Raw genomic sequence first — 18,769 nt, forward strand, 5'->3', positions numbered from 1 at the left:
TTTTCCTTATGTTTCCCATACAATAACCCTTATTACTAAAGTCTTGTGACTCGTCACAAGCAACGAGCTTAAAGAGCGCAAGAAAAACGCTTCTCTAGGTAATTTGCTCAACCATTCCTAATTATTTGATTATAGATGAGACTAAAAACAGCAAAATAATGACAAGGCAGAAAAGTACTAGTACATAGCGTGTCTCACATAACTTGACCACTTTAAATACCTTTTCTTATCTTATGTGATAGAGAAACATTGTTTGGTTGAAAGAAGCAAATATGCTTTATGATAGGCAAAAAATTGTCCTTAAGATCATTTTTTTGAGATTTCAAGATCAACTACGTTTCTTTAAATGAAACTATATATTTTTTCCATACTATGACCTTCACGTGATCTTGAATACAAAAATTTATAGAAATTGTGTACGTGATAATTAATATAATTTTGTAGGTGAATACTAAACTACTATGATGGAAGAACTGATGAAGAAAAAAAATTGTAGCAAATGTTCAAAATGTCTTTCAGCTTCATAATACTTGAACCAAACAAATATTTTCCTATAACATTTTTTCCTATCACAAAAAATAAGAGATATTGAAGATGGTCAAGTTGTGCGAAACATCTTATAGACAGGAGCAAATTTATACCGTAAAAATACTACATTCTTAAAAATGAACTTTTTCGATAGAGCCCGAGCAGAAGACAGGCAAACGGGGAGAACTCAAAACGCGAGGAGAGTGAACGTTTCCACTCTGAAACGTCTGTATTCTTAAGGAAGACGAGGGACAGCAGTTTTTGCGGTATTTTCAGGTACAGGTGTAAACTCTGTTTCTTTGTTCTCGAAACTACCATCACGAACAGGCAAGAAGAGAGTCGAAGCGTGTCGGCCAGCGGAAGTCTTTCCTGGCAGGTAGCTACGAATTTTTAGCAGCAGGTCAATTACTTCTTGGGGTCGTTCTCATGCCTCGATATCGTCCTTTCCCTTGAAATCGCTCAACCTGAACCGCATGTCGCCGTACTTCTCTTCAACAATGCCGTGGAACTCAGCTAATTGAAGGAATTCTACGATCAAACGATGGTATACGTACAACTTTGCAACAGCTGACAACCAATGGCAGAAAAGTATGTAGATACGTAACTTAAGAAATCTAGACAAAAATTTCTTGCACATCGCACAGTTTTTGAAAAAATAGTACGTGAGAAATGCGTGAAAATTAGAACGAAAGTAATGTACCAGTTTCTACAAATATTATGTTTATTTTTAATTGATGCGCTAAACAAGGCTTCACGAATAAGTAGATATTTCCCCTAATGTACATGTCTTTTTAAGATCCTGCACTGATTACCATGAGAAATTAGAAAGGTTCAGTTATAATGTACTAATTCGGTTTGATATGAAGAAATCTGCATAGATGTTGTCTAACAGACGACTACATCAATATTAATATGCTGAGGTATTCAACCTCATTAATATATATGTTTAACTGTTATTATAGACATTTGATGAATGCAATTAATAAATATAATTAAATTATTTCCTGTTTCCACACAGAGTGCATTCTATCAATATTAAAATTTCAAGTTTCAAATTTCACAAGCTGACTATTATTGGAGTTTTGGTACTTCGTTACATACTTTGCGTAACCATTTGAAAGTTGATGGAACATTTATCACAAATTGCTTTGGAATCTACTAACTTAATCTGTAAATTTTTAATACTGCATAAAGAAGCTCTAAAGAAAGTAGATATCGTTTCCCCTGTTACTGAAGTTAAGTAAAAATTAAAGAATGATTTTTATATATTGTGGTACAAATATTTAAATAATTTTTTTTGTTATGTCACAATTCTTGAAATTTATGGTTTCGGAAATCATTATGATATGTAATAATTAATAGAATGATAAACTGAACATATATGTGATAAAAAGTATGTGCTTTTTCTTTTTTAGATATAAGAAGTCATTTACGTAAATCTTATGCGTAAAATTAGGTTTTAGGGCTTTAGAAACATCTTTCACATTGTGTGACTGCATGTTTGAAAACATTTACTAATAAAATCACATATTTAAAATACTAAATTGTTCAAATATGAAGAAGAGTTTTTTATAACTTCTTTAAAAACAAATTTGTTAAACTTAAAAACTAGTAAAATTAAATTAGTAAATGGACTAAACTGATCCGTTTACTTAAACGTAATGGCATAAGAATAATAGCCATTCCCATACGGATTAAAAATCTCTTTGATTTTCTTTTTTTAAAGAACTAAGTATGTCTAATTTTATAGCTGCTATGCAAAACAATTTTTTTGAAGTAGGTACAGGTACTCTCACAATACGATTTTGAATAAAATCGTTATTTTTAATAAAATGAAGCCCTGAAGTTTTAAATTAATATGTTTCTCAGGATTGGTTTAAACAATTTTTAAACATCGATCGTCAAACTAGAAAAACATCTTAATTTTTAGAGAACTGCGGTGGTCGATATACATATGTATAGATCAGTAAGAAACTTGGAAACTGTGTGGAATATACAAAGTGTAAAGAAAAAAGAGTTCATAACTTTTAAGCTAGATAGTACTCTCTGAATGGAGCAGAGAAGACCTAATAAACATGGGTCAAAAAACTAATATTTCCAAAGCTATAAACAACTTTTTGTTTCCGTTTAAGTATCTTGCTCACTTTAAAATCTATTGTGCCACATGGAGACAATGGATTATCCATGTTTGTTAGAACTTTTCTACTCCGTTTGGCGAGTAATATTTACTTCAAAGTTAAATAAATTACATGTGCATCGACTTCTCATGAAAAAAATTAAAAATTTCAATAAAAAAATATGCCAACCCTTTAAAGGTTAATAATGGTGTACGCGACACGGAACGCGTTAATGTACCACGAAACGACCCAACTGGAAGGTGAACACACGTAGAATGTGTATACACGTCGAACAGGCGGTTTCACGGTCGTGAAAACACAAGACATCTCACGGGCAGATCTTTTCCCATGGCCGCGGTGCTCACCGGCTACTTCCTCGACCGGGATACACTTCCGCCGATAATATGTTCGCAAGAGAGACTCGTCAAGCCTCCACAGTGTTATATTTTTCCATAGTCGTTGTATGCAAATTTGTCTGTGAAATGTCTGACGAAATTTCCCTCATCTTTCCACGAATCCCTCTCAAATGGCTCCACGATATTTTACTAATCATGCACCAATATGATTGACATTGCGCGGAAATTATAATTGAATCGCTGGGTTGAAGAACAGTACAAGTCCAAAATTGGCCATTTTCAAATGATTTGAAAACTGTCAGGAGAGTCAAAGGGCATTAAGTCACACAGGAAACAAGTGGACGTAATACACTCTGACTCTAAGGTATAGATGTGTAAAATGGACAAAACTGTACATATTGTGATCAAATAATTCAGCGATAATTATTCTAATTAAGACGAACACTCTCTACCAAAACAATATCTGTTTAAATAACATGATTATTATCTTAAATAGTGCCATTATTGTGGTGTAAATGTTATATTATTGCAAATGAATAGTCAAGTCATTGATGTAATTACACTACTATTTTTGTTATTATTTTGAGTACATATAGTATTTTTTGCTATAAACTCCTTGCTATATTCACTATATTGTGGAATCATTTTGAATATTTTAAAGTAAATGAGTTTGGCTTCCACTCATTGTTACTCGTGTTTTTTATGAAATGAAAATAAGCTTGCATTATACAACCAAAACTGGGTACTATTCCAAAAAATTTTTATTCCATAAGAAATAATTTTTATAACGAATTACACCTAGCTTTGCATATAAGCTAATTTAAAATGTGTGTTTCTATTATAAATTCATTGCTAATAAATTGTAAGCTTAAAAAGACTATTATACTGAACACTGTCAATAAATGTTTTTCTTAGTTTCTTTCTACTTTCATACTAGTGATATCTAGATTTTTATTGAACATTTTGAAGTCTCGATAATTCCGCAAAGAAGATTATTCATACATTTGCTTGTAATATTATTACAATATTTACTTGTTATAAGCTTACTGATTGATATAAGTAACTATATTTAAGGGACCGACGTATGCATTAATAACTTATTTTTGTCTTATTAAAACTAAACTAAAACTAAAATAAAAGGAAATAAGAAAATGGTTCTAAGAAATGGAGAGGATCGTGACAACTTTATAACAAGTATTGTAGTTATTTTTTACAAATAGAACTTACTATAGTTCACATATGGTATGATCTGAAAGGTAAGCATACATAGTTTATTTTAAAGTAATCAAAAAAGTCTGATCAATATACGTAAATCTGCAAGTTAACATTGAAGATATAATTTGAAATAAAGATATATGTTTTATCTGCTAAATTTAGTTGTGTAAGTATAAAATATGACACGCAGAATTTCTGTAAAGTAATTCGATACAAACCAAGGATTTTTCACTGTTCCTTTTTATGGAGATGTCAAATTTCCATTGAACTGAAATATAGACACATAAAAACTTCGGTCTTTATCTTGATCTATCTCGGCTCGGATTATAGGCCATAATGGTGGTCAACAGAAAGTTTAAAAACTGACAGTAGAAATTTGGGCCAGTTCAAGAACAATTGATATTAAAGTTAACATTTCCAATTAAATGTTAACAATTGATATTAAAGTTAACATTAAGTAATTGGTGTTAGAAATTTCCAAAAATTTTATACGTATATTTCCTTGTTCTTAACAAAGGTAGGTAGAAAACATGACAACTTGTAAGTGTAGAATTAAACTTATTTCGATATTTTAAAATGAAGTGTATTTTATTAAACTTTGTTTTGACCACCATATTACACTAATTATCCATTATTACTTACATTAATGAGTGTAACATGGTTTCAAATTCTTCAATCTTTTTCAGATCACTCCATATAAGTGGTTCATATAAAATCAAGAATGAATAATTTACTTTAAAAAAAGACACCACGAAGGCCATAACACAATTTGAGGACAAAATTCAAAACGAAACACTAAAGAATAGTGACTAAAAATATTAAATGCATATAAAGTATTTTCATCACTGATCAACATAGAGAGCCTAAAAATGTAGGTATAAAAACGAACCGTGCGTGCTTCAACTACGTTCATTATTACCCACCGCTTTTGTAACGGTCGTGAAGCAACATTTGCATATGAGATTTTATTGCGGCACAGGCAGAACAATGTAGGATAGCTGGCATGCTCGCAGGTCAACAGTATTCCTCGGTCAATGAGCGAATATATCTTATGCCGTTCAAACGGCAGAAGAATTCATCCAAAGAACAGTATTGTTTCTTCAGTTAACTGATACACGCCTGTGGGATCTCCTCGTTCCAGCCTACGTACTGTTCTAATTGCTCGGGGAGAATTTCATGGGAAAATTTCGTTCACGACGAAACTTGGAAAATTGCTTTGCCGATGAAGCAAAGGGACGAGCATTGGTCACGTCAGTAAAACCTTAACGCTGACCTAATTATCGCTTCGGGTGTCGTAGAAACAATTTGAAATTCTTCAAGGATTTGAAATACTTTAACAAGTATTCCAAACAAACAAGTGCCAAACCTGCACGATATGCAAAAATACACAAAATATAGAAAATTAAATATACTTTATGATGCTTAGAAGATGAAATAAATCTTTAAATTGGTTCCATTTCACTAATCGTACTTATCAAGATAAGAATTTGCATAAAAATCCGCAATCTAATGATTACGGTATCTCTATAGGAATGAAGAATTAAGCTTAAAAGGCAAACAACGCGAAGAAATATAATTTTCCAAGAAGAAAGTATGAAATGTCTATATCGTATGAGATTAAGACATTTCAGACTGAGTATTATTAATATTAAATAAAGTATTTAAAGGCTAGTATATAAATAATAATTTTTAATTGCCATTTGTCCATCATTATACTTTTATCTGACAATCAGAACGACACTTTCGAAAAAATATGTGATTTCAGGTAGTAACAGTTATTCAGTTTTGTATTTTTAGTTGGAATAAGATTCAAAACAATGGTCCATGTTCCTAGAATATAAGCAATAATTATACTGGTTACTTGAACTATTTTGGTAGCTTTAATAATTTGATAATAAACCTAGCTTGACTTGAAAAGTTTTTAGATCACCATAGAATCAAAAGTATGCTACGTTTTACAAGAAATCATGAATATAAAACGAATATCACTGAAATGCGAGAGTTTGAAATAAATATTCTAAAACTATTATAATATTTGGAAATTATTCTAGACGGATTTATAAATGTTTAAAAAATAATGTAAAAACTGAAATCTTCAGAATTATTCTAAAAGTAGTTAAATGAAAAATAATAATACCTGAAAAATACCATAAAAGCAATTGTAAAACCTTTCAAATAGATTAAACATTAAAAGATTTTATGGGTAAGTACTGCAAAAACTAATATCCTAACTAAACGATATACTTTTAAAATATTTTAAAATCTTACCAAATTCGTAAAATTCTCTAAATAGAAATGTACTATAAAAATACATTAAAATATCATTATATTTTGAAAGTTTAATTCCTTCAACTAAAAATGAAAATATATCTGCATTACCTATATCCGAGAATTCAACATAATTTTAGGTAAGTAAATATTAAATCCTTTTTCGATGAAGAACTTCATCATTTGAAGTTTAACAAACGACCAAAAAAAAAGTATCTTCTAAGTAACCTCGAAAAGAAAAGCAAAGATCTTGCTGTCATAACTTTTTTACTTAACGAGCAGTTTTTTCTAGTCATTCACTAAATTCGTCAATCGCGGTTCCATAATATGAAAGAAAGATAGAAAGAAGCGTTTGAGAAAGTCATGCTCTTTTCCTCTAGCTCTCTATTCATTACGCAACAAATAAAAAGTATAAACAAGGCCACGTGAACACAGCTATCGTACGAAGAATACTACCTACACACCAAAACGACAATATGCCCGACTTTGTCCCTAGTACCACTGTTAACCTTTCCTGGCAGAGTTTCAGGCGCATAAGGTGAAAGGATACAATGCCTGAACACCCAGATGAGACGCGGACAAAAGACGTTCGACAGGTAGGCACCGAAATCTCGGGGCCCAGAAATTATCCTTTGGAATGCCTCGTTCTTCGAGCAAGTCGAATTCTTTTGTGCCTGTCGAGGCACAACGTGACGGGAATATCTCCCGAAGTCGTAAATATTAGTAACTTTTCATGGTCTCGAAACAGACGATTGTCAGAATTTACCTCCGTCCGACCATTTTTCAAATTGGTTCAAACGGTTCGCCATGGCCTTGACTCAAATTCTCTGGTTACCTCGGGCTTAAAAAGCAAAGGCAACGATTTAAATATAATCATGGGGAACGCTTGGCATACGGGCATCGAGCGCGGATCATTAGAAACACTTTACCGAGAAGAAACAGATACGACGATACGAGTGCCTACAACATGGCTCGAAGATACGAGCAGGAAAGGAACCGAGGTCCTGGTGTTAAGGGAGCCAGGCACAGAAAACACTCGGAAAAGAGAGTGAGCAACAAGAGGCTTCGCCGACATCACTCTGTTTTCATGACCGTTAAATAAATACCACAGAGTGGAAGTTATATCCTATAGTCCCCATCGAGCTACGTGAAAGCGCTCGATGGGCACAATGAGCCGACTGTACCAATCTAACCACGTGTTCTTCGATATAATTTTCGCGCTGTAAAACTGGAAGGCTCGAGCGCAGCTGGCGCCTTTTTCCCCTCCACTAAAGAGGTCAATCAGACTCGACGGACACGGCAACACTTCCTCCCACGCATGATCTCCTGAAAACCGAATAACATGTTTAAATTGTTTCCACGCTGACAAGGCTCGATTCGATTTGTCTACCAGTTTCCACTAAATTAGCGCTTATTTCTTAAAATATAACTCTAACCCTAGAAGAAAGGAAACATAATATTTTGTTCCCACGGCGAATGTATTCAGAAAGATAAAAAAGGGATGTTTTACTGCTTCTTTTTTCTGACCGTAAGGATACCGAACAACGAAATTGGCAGAGGTAATCGAACGAATTTCGTTGGCATTGAAAGGGAATGGGCCTCCCTACAAGTTGCATAGAGCAGGCAGTCTGGATCTTGCGATGGACCAGCCATAGATACGTATAGCGCCTCCTACCCGCGCTTTTCGCCGAGTATCGATCTGATATCCTCCCGTCCCCCTGCTCTCCTGGTCGACCAGTGTTTGCCTCGAGAGCCACGAGCGTGTCTGCACCCAGTCACACCGTGTACCCATGTACCAACACACGCCACGGAGCCAGGCTCTGGCGTGCTCGTAGTGGTAAGGCTCGATTCTTGCCTGCCGCAAGACCGTTTGAAAATTCACCGTGCCAGGATTCCTTCCTAATACCGTTTTCAGGCCTGCCAATTGTCCGGTCGATCCCAATTATAAACCGACCATTTATTACTGCTTCGGTACCTGGCTTTCACGCTGCTTTTTCAACCTTCCTAGTTCTCTTAAAGTTTATGGTTCAATACACAGCATTTCCTCGTTTATGAGCTCATTGATATATTCCAGGGGTGCTCAAACCTTATCAGGACAGGGTCAAATTTTGTTCGTTAAAAATACTAGATAGCGGCATCCTTTATTGTCAGTTAAAAGTTATTTAGAAGAATAAATAATTTAATAGTTGTTATTCCTGAATAACGAATAAATCAAAACTACTCGTTATGTATTCAAAATTTTTTAATGAAAGAATGAAGAAACTTCTGTTTTCAATTAGTTTCGTTTGTACTCCGAAAGAGATACAGGTATTGATAGATACATTAACGTGTATATTATATAGATGTATAATTTATAACACCGATTTTACATATTGTATGTGTATATAAATGAAATGATAAGAAATATAATAATAATACGCCATACAGACATTAAAACCTTAGTATAGTAAATTGTGAAATAAATTATTACTTCCTATTTTGAAAGTTTAGGCTGATTACATCGTAGATTAGGTACTAGATTCCAGATCATTACATCTCATATGAGCCATAATATACATACCGAACACTGTCACTTGTGCAACTACGAAAATAAAATTGATTGCAGATATATTTAGCCATTACTACTTTTATGGTCTTGGAACTTTATAGATAGGAGGGTACACTACTTCCTTACAGACAACAGCGAAATGCAACTATACATAACAATAAAATCATGTACCTAAATAATATCTTACCGAGAGCTAAACACGGAATTATATATATAGAGAAGATAGAAACTTCTGACATAAATAATAATAATTGAAAGAAGTTATTTTTATTCATATAAAATTTTATTCGAATGATGCTCAACACTAACTACCTTAATTCTCACTGGTAAAGAAAAAAAAATAGATTAAGTAATACATTTGAAAGCATGGGGTACAATACAAAAATTAGGTGCAGTTAAATTGTTTACATAATGTATAACATTAGTATAAGAATATCCTCGATTCTGAATCATTTAATTTTATCTCATGAAGTTACAAACGTTTAAATTTATAAACGATTTAAAGATATAGCTTGTCTCGGTTGTGATATATACTTTGTATGTACAGGGTGATTAGGTTATCTGGAAACCCTCTAATGAGTCTTGGCAGCACTTAGAATACTAACAGTAATTACAATAAATGCTGCCAATACTCAGAGAGTTTCCAGATAAACTAATCACCCTGTATGTAAATACCTACATATGCATGTATACACTATATATAGTTAAAACTTTATAGCTCAGTCTCATTGTCAGTGCTATGTTAAATTAAAAATGAGTTCGTTTATGTAGAAATGTAAAAACTATATTTAAAGAATTTTTTTGGGAAAAAAGATTTAGTATAAATTAATTTTTTAATATTCATAATGAGGGAAAAAGAACTGCAGAATATCTAAAGCAGCTGTGGTTTGGTCGCCATTGCTATATTCCTCATATTTTAATATTATATTTAACATTTCAAGAAAATGAGTTTCACTTTTTATGCACTGCTAAATTTGAATGTTGACAGCAGTGTGTTCTCTTCTATGGACTCATGAGTAAATCGTAAATCTCTAGTGAGGAGACATTGCATTCACTGTGTACCGAACATTTTCATGAATTAATATTCTGAATTTGTGTATTTCCTGATACATGCTTTATATAATAATAATAATTATAAGTCATTTCAGATTTCATTGCTACTGTTGAATTGAAATATACTTTGAAACTAAAGGGTAGAAATACACGTGAAGTTTCTTCCCTGTGATTCGACCTGCACGTACATCCAGCTCAGACAAATTTAGTCGCATCGATACTTTTTATCTCTTTCTTACACGGGAATCATTGAATAAGAGAGAGAAAGATAGCAAATGTCGATGCAGCCAAGATAGTTGAGTTGGCCGTCTATATGATTAACACTTCAATTAAGCACGAATGAAATCATTTTCCCACCGTAAATTTTATATACATCCTCGTCTCCCGCAAATCGTTTTATCGACCCGACGTTGAGAAAAAATGTCAACGCCAACTACAAATTCAAATTTTATCATCGATATTTTCACCTTGCAGTGTGGAGGGAGAGTAGGAGGGAGACGGAGGAAGAGTGTACTGAACGCGGGAATAATCGCGTACACGTGGACGTGTACTATTGACAAATTGGCGCGAAAAAATGTCTAATCTTGGTAACGGTTTTTAGCGTCGCAATTATAACGTACAGTACGTACATGATTACGGTGACAAAAACTTAATGAAATGGTATTTGAGCAAGGAAGAAATGAAATTATAATATAAAGTCACGACTATTTAATTTTATCCGTTCATTAAATCAAATTTTTATAAGAAAAAATAGCTAAGAGTCAAGGTAATCGAAAAATAATTAGGATTCGATTTATAGGAGAGTACAAAATTTTCTAGAAGTAATATGTATGTACTTGTACAGAATATGTAGAACTACTCTTTTAAAGTTAAAAATTTTTGTTAAGTTTATCATTTTAAGGTTTGAATCGAATATTCATTTTGTCCACCTCATTTTGCTTTAAGAGGAACTGACTCAGTTTCCTGAAAAATTTCGCGTGTTATGCACAACACGCAATCCTTTGACAAAACGCGTTACCCTAAATGTTTCACGAGCTACAAGTTGTTGCGTGCTCGAACATAAACGTGGGACCGAACCCCAACATGAAAAATTTTGTTGGCGTTCTCAAATGCTTGACCTGAAGCTAAAACCGATAAATAACTACTCCGTGTGAATTTACATATTAAATAATTAAGAATTCCTGTCAAAACGTTTTATTTCTAATCCTCTAACTGTGTATTTATAGTTATTATTAACACTTTAATGGCTACACGTCTACGCAGTCAAACGCTATCACACACATGTTGTGTGAGCGGCCATTGAAGTGTTAATGATTAACATTATAATCAACGATGTTATTCTTATTTACCAATTGCAATTCTAAATTGAGTTTACAATCAGAAGAACCTAATAAAAAAAATTGGCGGGAGCAAGCCTTGTATCTGAACTCTGTTATTAGGCACAATGACAATCACTGTTCACAAATCTTCCCATTACAGTGATTGGAATAGTGGTTATACAATTCATAATTCGAAATGACCGTTTTTATAGATTCTACGTTTCGAAATAATCTTCACAATCAAATTGGGAAACATATGCGCAACCAAATTTGAATTCATGCTGATGATACACAGAGCAGTAACTGTAAACTCTAAGCACCACATAAGAGCGTAATTCACGAAGCTTTTTCACGGCTATCTTTCCACACCTTGGAAGCGACTTTTTTAGCTCATTCGAGAGACACTCTCTGCCTCTACCTTATACTACGGAACAATTACGCGATTTGAGTGTTCCATACGAGTGAGCCTTTGATAACCAACAGCAATAACAAGAAGGCAAGGAAGGTACAACAGTTGTGTTTATCCTCGAGTCACGATGCTCGAAAAGAAAGAAAAAAAAAAGGGAGGCAACCGCAAAGAGGCCCACAGAGTCGAGCATGACATCGATTCACGTCAGGAAGCGACTCTTCTTTACCCGCGGTGTAAAAAAAACTACTCAACGAACAAAAAACATCTGGCTGCGCGGGACGGGTGACAAGCAATCATTCGTAAACGCGCAAACATGGCGGATAAGTAAATTTGCTTTCACCATTGTTCCCTAATAAATTGATATTTCGTTTGGAACCGGCAATCGAAGGCTCATACTTTATTCCGAACGCGAAAAGTATAATTTGCTCGGATCTGATTTCGCTGGAGTCTGTAGGATTATTTCCTGCGGTGGGCATATGGCGAGGGGTAGAGTTCCCAGAAAGTTCCCACGGTCAATAGCTTTCGTGGCTGTGAGGCTTGGAAAGTACTTGAGGGTCCCCCTCTTCGCTCTAGCCTCTCCCCTCTTATGGTCTGTCATTCGCAACCATTTTCGAAAAACGTCCTTCCGGGAAAACCCGACACGAAAAACCGATAAATCTCCCGCCGAACGATGCACCGTTACAAAAATTACAATGGAATCGATTATGCACTCCCTTAACGACGACCCTCGCCGAAAATCGATATGGTTACGGGTTTACGTAGATCCTAATCCCCCCTCCCCTATCAGGCTCGAAAATGGGCACCTTTAATTATTCCTCTCCCCTGCTCCTCCCCCCTGCTATTGATTACCTGCCACGGCTACTACGAGGGTAATTTTAGGCAAAATATTGGATTGAAATTTATAACAGTGTCTACTCCCGTATTTTGAATAACCAGTAATCGTTACTGATTACAAATATTCGTTTATGTCGACTGAAAAGTAAGCGTTAAAGTCAATGTACAATTAAATACGAAAATCCTGAATTCGGAGAGATGTTGAAAATGGAAAATATCTGCCATTTTCTATGTCATTGACTAGAGTATGGATACTACTGTATCTTGAGACAGCGATATTCGATCGCGTGCAAGCACAGGAGCACGGGTGCTCGCAAGTAGTGCGATGCGCGGCAAAACAATGGCCCTTGCCGCCGGAAATACATATTATACCGCCTAAGGTTTCCCCCCCAGTAAATGCACTTTCTTCCCGCCGAAAGTTCCACGAGCCGAGGTCCCGCATTCTGGCTCTCGCGATGACTCACTCATTCAAGTTTGCGACCCACCACTCATCTCCCTACACCGATTGTTTATTCTCGGGCACACGCTCTCGGCAAATATATCGTATCGTCATGGTGACATCGGCTGCGGCCACCTACGTCGCCGTCAAGTCGTCGTAGCGCGGCAAACGTACGAATCGCAAGGCTTCCGTATTGTGGAAAAAGCTACGAAAGTTGCGCACACCGGCAACGCACGGGGAGGAAAAATTGTTGTCCGAACCGGATTGACACCTTGGGCTTTCGTAAATAAACAGACGAATGTAAACGCCATGGCGCGTACGCACGCTAAACCATGCGAAACGAAAAGAGAAAAAAAAATTGGCGTACAGAGCAACGTCGCACTGCCCCCCTCGCGAACCTAATACTCGAAAGTCTCTTTGGTAGACGGCGGGCCGGTAAAGCGGACTAGATATTTTTTTACAATTCTTCCGAGGAGATTCGCGCGCGATAATATGTAATAGGACTTACCGTTTGTTCGACGATCCTTGGAGCACGTCGTCCTCGCAAAGAAACACCACTTTCACACATATATTTACGGGAGAGTTACGCGATTTTTGGCAGCGACCATGCATAAACGAACACCGACACAAGGCCCCCTTTATGGAACTGAAGTAACGTTGACACGGCAGGCTTGTGAACAAAGACCACGCACGATTTCAAATCCCTACGCGACGATTGGCTGACCACACTCACGTGACTTCCCAGGTCTCCAGCTATTGGCCGTTCGTTTGGGTTCGCTAGGACACTTTGAACGATGCACTCATGCACATGGCTGACAAAGGGGTATTTACGGGGGAATTTTCTACTATGATCTATCACAGGATTATCACTTACTACGAGCGATAACGATTTTCTAGGGGTGATCGTCCATTAAAGAGCCAATCGCGCGCGTAAAGCAGCCGGCAGGCGCGTCACGACTGACGAAAACGATCGTGTTTTCTCCCTAACCTTCCCCACTTCAAAATGGCCGAACCCAAACACGAAACAAAACCAGTCCCTCTGGGCATATATCGATATATTTTAATCTTATTTAGGAACTGAAAAATTGCTACTATTTTTTACGATCGTTTCGGATATAAATATCTCACAACATTAATCGGAAACGCGCGAATTCGACGCGAGAAAAGAACGAAAATATTGGACGAGTCCATCAGTTTACTAGGGAGGGGAGTATGGCAGTTTCGTTTTAAGAATGAAGCATCTTGATAATGGCGGGAATGCATTCACGCGCGCGCACTGATTTATTGACTTTGACGTGAGAAAAAATCCACTTGTCACTGTCAAGTTGCGTTTTCAAATTTGTCACACTTTTTCAACTCCAAATGTGGAACAAACGTGACGATACGATCAATTTTTGACGAAATTTCGCACAGAATGTGAACTTCTAATACCACCGAGGTCAATGGACGTATTCTTACAGTAGTTTGTTTCATTATATTTTCCGATTCATTTGTAACAAATATTAATATCATAAATGTAATTTTGCTATACGTTTTATAATTTTTTTTTTTTTTTTTTTTTTTCTAACAATCATGTATACATGTATGTATGTAAAGTAAAATTTGTACAACTTCAAAATTTAACATCACACTTGATTTCCTATTACTAATATGGCACACTGCCGTTGAGGCAGAAAATAAATTTCAATCTTGTACGAACATTCATTGTGTTTTTTTATGTACATTTTAAAACTTATAATTGAAATTGCTAAATGCAGTACCTTATTTAAAATTCATTCACTTGGTCCCCACAATGAGTTTATCTTCCGTTTGTAACAGCGAAAACATTTGCTTTTTGTTGCACTAGATTTCTATAGTCTCACTTTATCTCATTCATTAAATTTTAAGACTGACCTCTTTGGCACAGTACAATGTATATGTTTTTACTTTTATATTGTACTATTGCACATTTAACATTTCCTTTGTGTAACAAATTCAACAAATTATATACACGTAAATAAACTACATTTTATCTCCTTCAAGAATGATAAACTCTGAAGCTCGTATAACATTCTTATATAGGTTCTATGCAGATTACTGATATTTCATTTTCACTTGATTTACGATATTGAATCGTTTATGTTATATTAACATATGGCTCTATTAGAATTTCTTTCTATGTTCTATCATTTATGCTTCTACGGTTTTTCATCTAATAAGTTTGATTTCTTAGAGACATTTTTAATGCATTCTTAAATGCATAATCTCTGGTTAAACATTTGCCACTGCTGGAATTATTTTCATGTATATTTCAATGCCTTTTAAGAAAATATCTTTGTTCAAATGCTCATCGTGGTCATGGAGAAGTATTTTCGTTTTATTCATAGGTGAGAAACCAATAGCAGGAATTCCAACCTACAATATAAATATAAGAAATCTTAATTCTCCGTATAATATTAGGTACTTCATAAGAATATGAATAAAAAAGATATTTACCTCTCGCACATAACGACTATCTGTTCCACCAGGGAAGATTCCTATTTGCAAAGTTATTCCAAGACTGTCACAAGACTTTTTAAAAGCCAGCCAATAAGGATTACTGTCATCTAGTTTTGTACTTTCAATTTTGGGATTCTTTTGTTCAAATGAGTAAGTGACATTTTTTCCAGCTTCTTCACACCATTTCTTGATCATTTCTTCAAAGTTTTCATGCTCAACTGAAGGATCCAAACGAAGATCAAAAATTGCAGTCAATGATGTGGGTAACACATTTGTTTGTACACCACCCTAAAATGAATTATATTTAGAACGTTAATTATTTTTAACATATAAAATAGGATAAACATTGTTTAATGAAAATATGTCGTATCTCTCTAAAAAGAAAAATAAAAAAAAAATTAAAATACTCACTGTTGTAGTTTGCTCTTCTAAAAGCACAGACATGTAATAATAACATTTCGATATGAAAACATGAATAAATATGAAAATTTATTCCGAAATAACATTTAATTCTATTTAATTAAATTTATTACTATTTCTATAACTTTCAATGCAATTTTAATCAGATAACATGAAAATATATATGTAGAAAAATTAGCAAGTGTAAATATACATGTACCTTTAGCTGTGTTAAATTTACAGTTGTAACATCACCAAGTTGGATTTTTGGATCTTTCAATTTTGCCTTTTCTTTGGCTCTTAAATCCATGAACTTGTCAATTATCGTTCTTAGTTTTTCTCCAGCTGTACTGTCTACTAACAAAGATCCATGGCCAGGAGTGCCAGAACACTCAACAGCAATATGCCAAATAGATCTTTCACCATAAAACATGTAAAATTGTTCCTCAGGACAGGGTATACCTTCGTCCAATGCAAAACCTATGTTTAAAGCTTGGAAATCTTTTGTGTGTACAAAATCTTTCATGCCAAGAACACCACCAATTTCTTCATCTGGCACAAAGGATATATGAATTGTTCTTTTGAAATGTTCTCCAGCTAGCTTCATACGACGAATTGCTTCCAAATACTGTATCCCAACACACTTCATGTCCTGGCTACCACGAGCATAAATGTTTCCTTGCTCATCCATGTGAGCATTAAATGGAGGATAAGTCCATTTATCCTAAAAATTTAATTTTAGTTATTATTGATTTATGCATTTGAAATAAAAAATAATGTTGTTAAAGATAAATTATTTGATGTATTTCATTATTTCTAGTCTAATCAATTAAGAATGTAATATAAGAGAGACTAATGCACATTATTAGGTATCAAACAGAGATTAGAGGAAGGTAATATTTAAAATATTTACTTTACTATGGTTGAAAAATATGTATTGTTTTTCTCAATGTTTTGTTATAAACAGAAGCAATTTAGAACATAACAAGGTACACATTATTATAACCATTGTTTATAATTTTATTCCAATGAATGGTTTAAAGATAGCTTTACGAGAATAGCTTCATTTTCTTTAAATGTTCAAATAAATCATTTGAAAGTATGCTTTTACGTGAATGAATGATTTCAGCAATCAATATTTTGAATGCATCTAAAGCAAAGATATGAGATCAAAATCTTCCTTTATAGAGGTATTAAAATAAAAAATGTGTGAAATTAACTCAGGAGGTTTATTCAAATATAAAATCAAATAGAATTATTTAAATAATATCCAAATAACAAAATAGTTCAAACAAAAAATATTTTTTAAACTAATACAAATTACTTAAAAATCACTCTTACCAAGATATATTAACTATTTAAATAATTACCTTTAAATGGTTTTATTCAAATAGTGTACAAATCAATATACTCACTTCAAAAACTGGCACAACATCCATATGGCTATTTAAAAGAATAGCTGGCTTGGATGGGTCTGTACCTATCCATGTGATAACCACAATTGGTTTGTTAGGATGGACATGATAAATTTTAAGTGGCAAATCCAAAGACTTGGCTTGTTTTTGTAAGAAAGCAATGCAATCATCTGTAAAATAAAAATTATCGGTATATTACTCCATTATTAGAACTTCAAAACCCTCAGACAATTGTATGGAAATGTATTTCGATTACATAAATATTGAAATAAGATAAAAGTGCAGAAAGAAGTACAATGCATTTGTCAATTATCTAATCTTATCTTTCAGTGATAATTTTCTATCTCTACCCGAAATTTCCACAGATTCATGAACAATAACATAACACCCTCATTTTATTATGTTGATAATAATATTAATAAGTGGATTGTCCTAACAGAGTTAAAATACGATTACACAACACCAAACAAAACACACATACAAAAATAACAAGAATTGTACCAACTCCAATGAGCATTTCATTTTAACAATACAAAGAATTTTAATAACATTTTTTTCCCAAAGCACTGGAAAGCTTTCGTGACCCACTGCCTACACAATTTAGGTCAATCACGAATCGTCCTTGAGAAACAATCTTGTATAGATCGTATGGATCATGTAGCAATTTACTAAACTGAATTCATTTCTAGGGAACGACTTTATCGAAGTTCCCCGGTACGTGCTCTCAACGTTGAGGAAGAATACAAAAACAGAAATAACATCCCGAACATGCAGGGTGGGGCATGCAATGGCCGGATAGCGTCTTCGACGCTATGAATCTCTGTCGCTAGGAGAGATCAAAGCCTTCGCGAGTCTTCTAAGTCTCGATAGTTAACATTTTGAACGGATTTACAGACCCACGAGTTCGAGGGATCGGCGAGGGGAGCCCAATTTACTTAATAAGGAAACGTTAACAGACTTGTCCCGAGCACGCAATATGCTCGGACAAGTTTTACGTATAGATCTAACGCGTACAAGATTTATTGAATTTGTATTGTTCATAGAAATCAAGGTCGGATCGCAACAAGTGTGAAATCGCTTACCGTAATTAATGTTAGGCTGGACCGACGGTATCCGCAGGTACTCCCGAAAATTCTCCACAGCTGTTGCGTCCAGCTGAGCCTGGGACAACGAGGACATTGCGTGCGCGTGATAGTGATAGCCTAGTGATCACCGCGTCGGACGCCGTCGAGTCGACTGTCACAGCAGACGCCTGCTCGCTCCTCTTTCTCTCGGCCAATTGCCGCTGATTATCAGCGGTGACGTGTTCGGACGGATCAATCGAAACACGGCACCGAGTCGCGGGCTTACAAGCGTTCCTTTTTGATAAAGTATTTGGTTTAATCCAGACG

The 18,769-nt window shown here is 34.8% G+C and overlaps 2 protein-coding genes across 2 annotated transcripts in view; both read right to left on the reverse strand.

The window, feature by feature from the left end:
• Jumu (Forkhead box protein N4 jumeau) overlaps window positions 1-14,558 on the reverse strand; it is a 36,760-nt gene extending 22,202 nt beyond the window's left edge. Inside the window, exon 1 of the mRNA XM_076380553.1 lies at window positions 13,595-14,558. The gene's annotated coding sequence lies outside the window, so the exon portion shown is untranslated. The remainder of the gene's footprint in view (window positions 1-13,594) is intronic.
• Window positions 14,559-14,775: 217 nt separating this feature from the next.
• Window positions 14,776-18,638, reverse strand: LOC143180668 (aminoacylase-1). Its single transcript, XM_076380555.1, has 5 exons — window positions 18,461-18,638; window positions 17,379-17,548; window positions 16,184-16,687; window positions 15,562-15,852; window positions 14,776-15,480 (listed from the first exon to the last, which is right to left on the reverse strand). Exons 1-5 carry the CDS (start codon window positions 18,555-18,557, stop codon window positions 15,337-15,339), a joined length of 1,206 nt encoding a protein of 401 aa, XP_076236670.1. The 5' UTR covers window positions 18,558-18,638; the 3' UTR covers window positions 14,776-15,336.
• Between the last annotated feature and the right edge of the window lie 131 nt (window positions 18,639-18,769).

This window comes from Calliopsis andreniformis, chromosome 6, assembly GCF_051401765.1.
Source record: "Calliopsis andreniformis isolate RMS-2024a chromosome 6, iyCalAndr_principal, whole genome shotgun sequence".
Lineage (NCBI taxonomy): Eukaryota > Metazoa > Arthropoda > Insecta > Hymenoptera > Andrenidae > Calliopsis > Calliopsis andreniformis.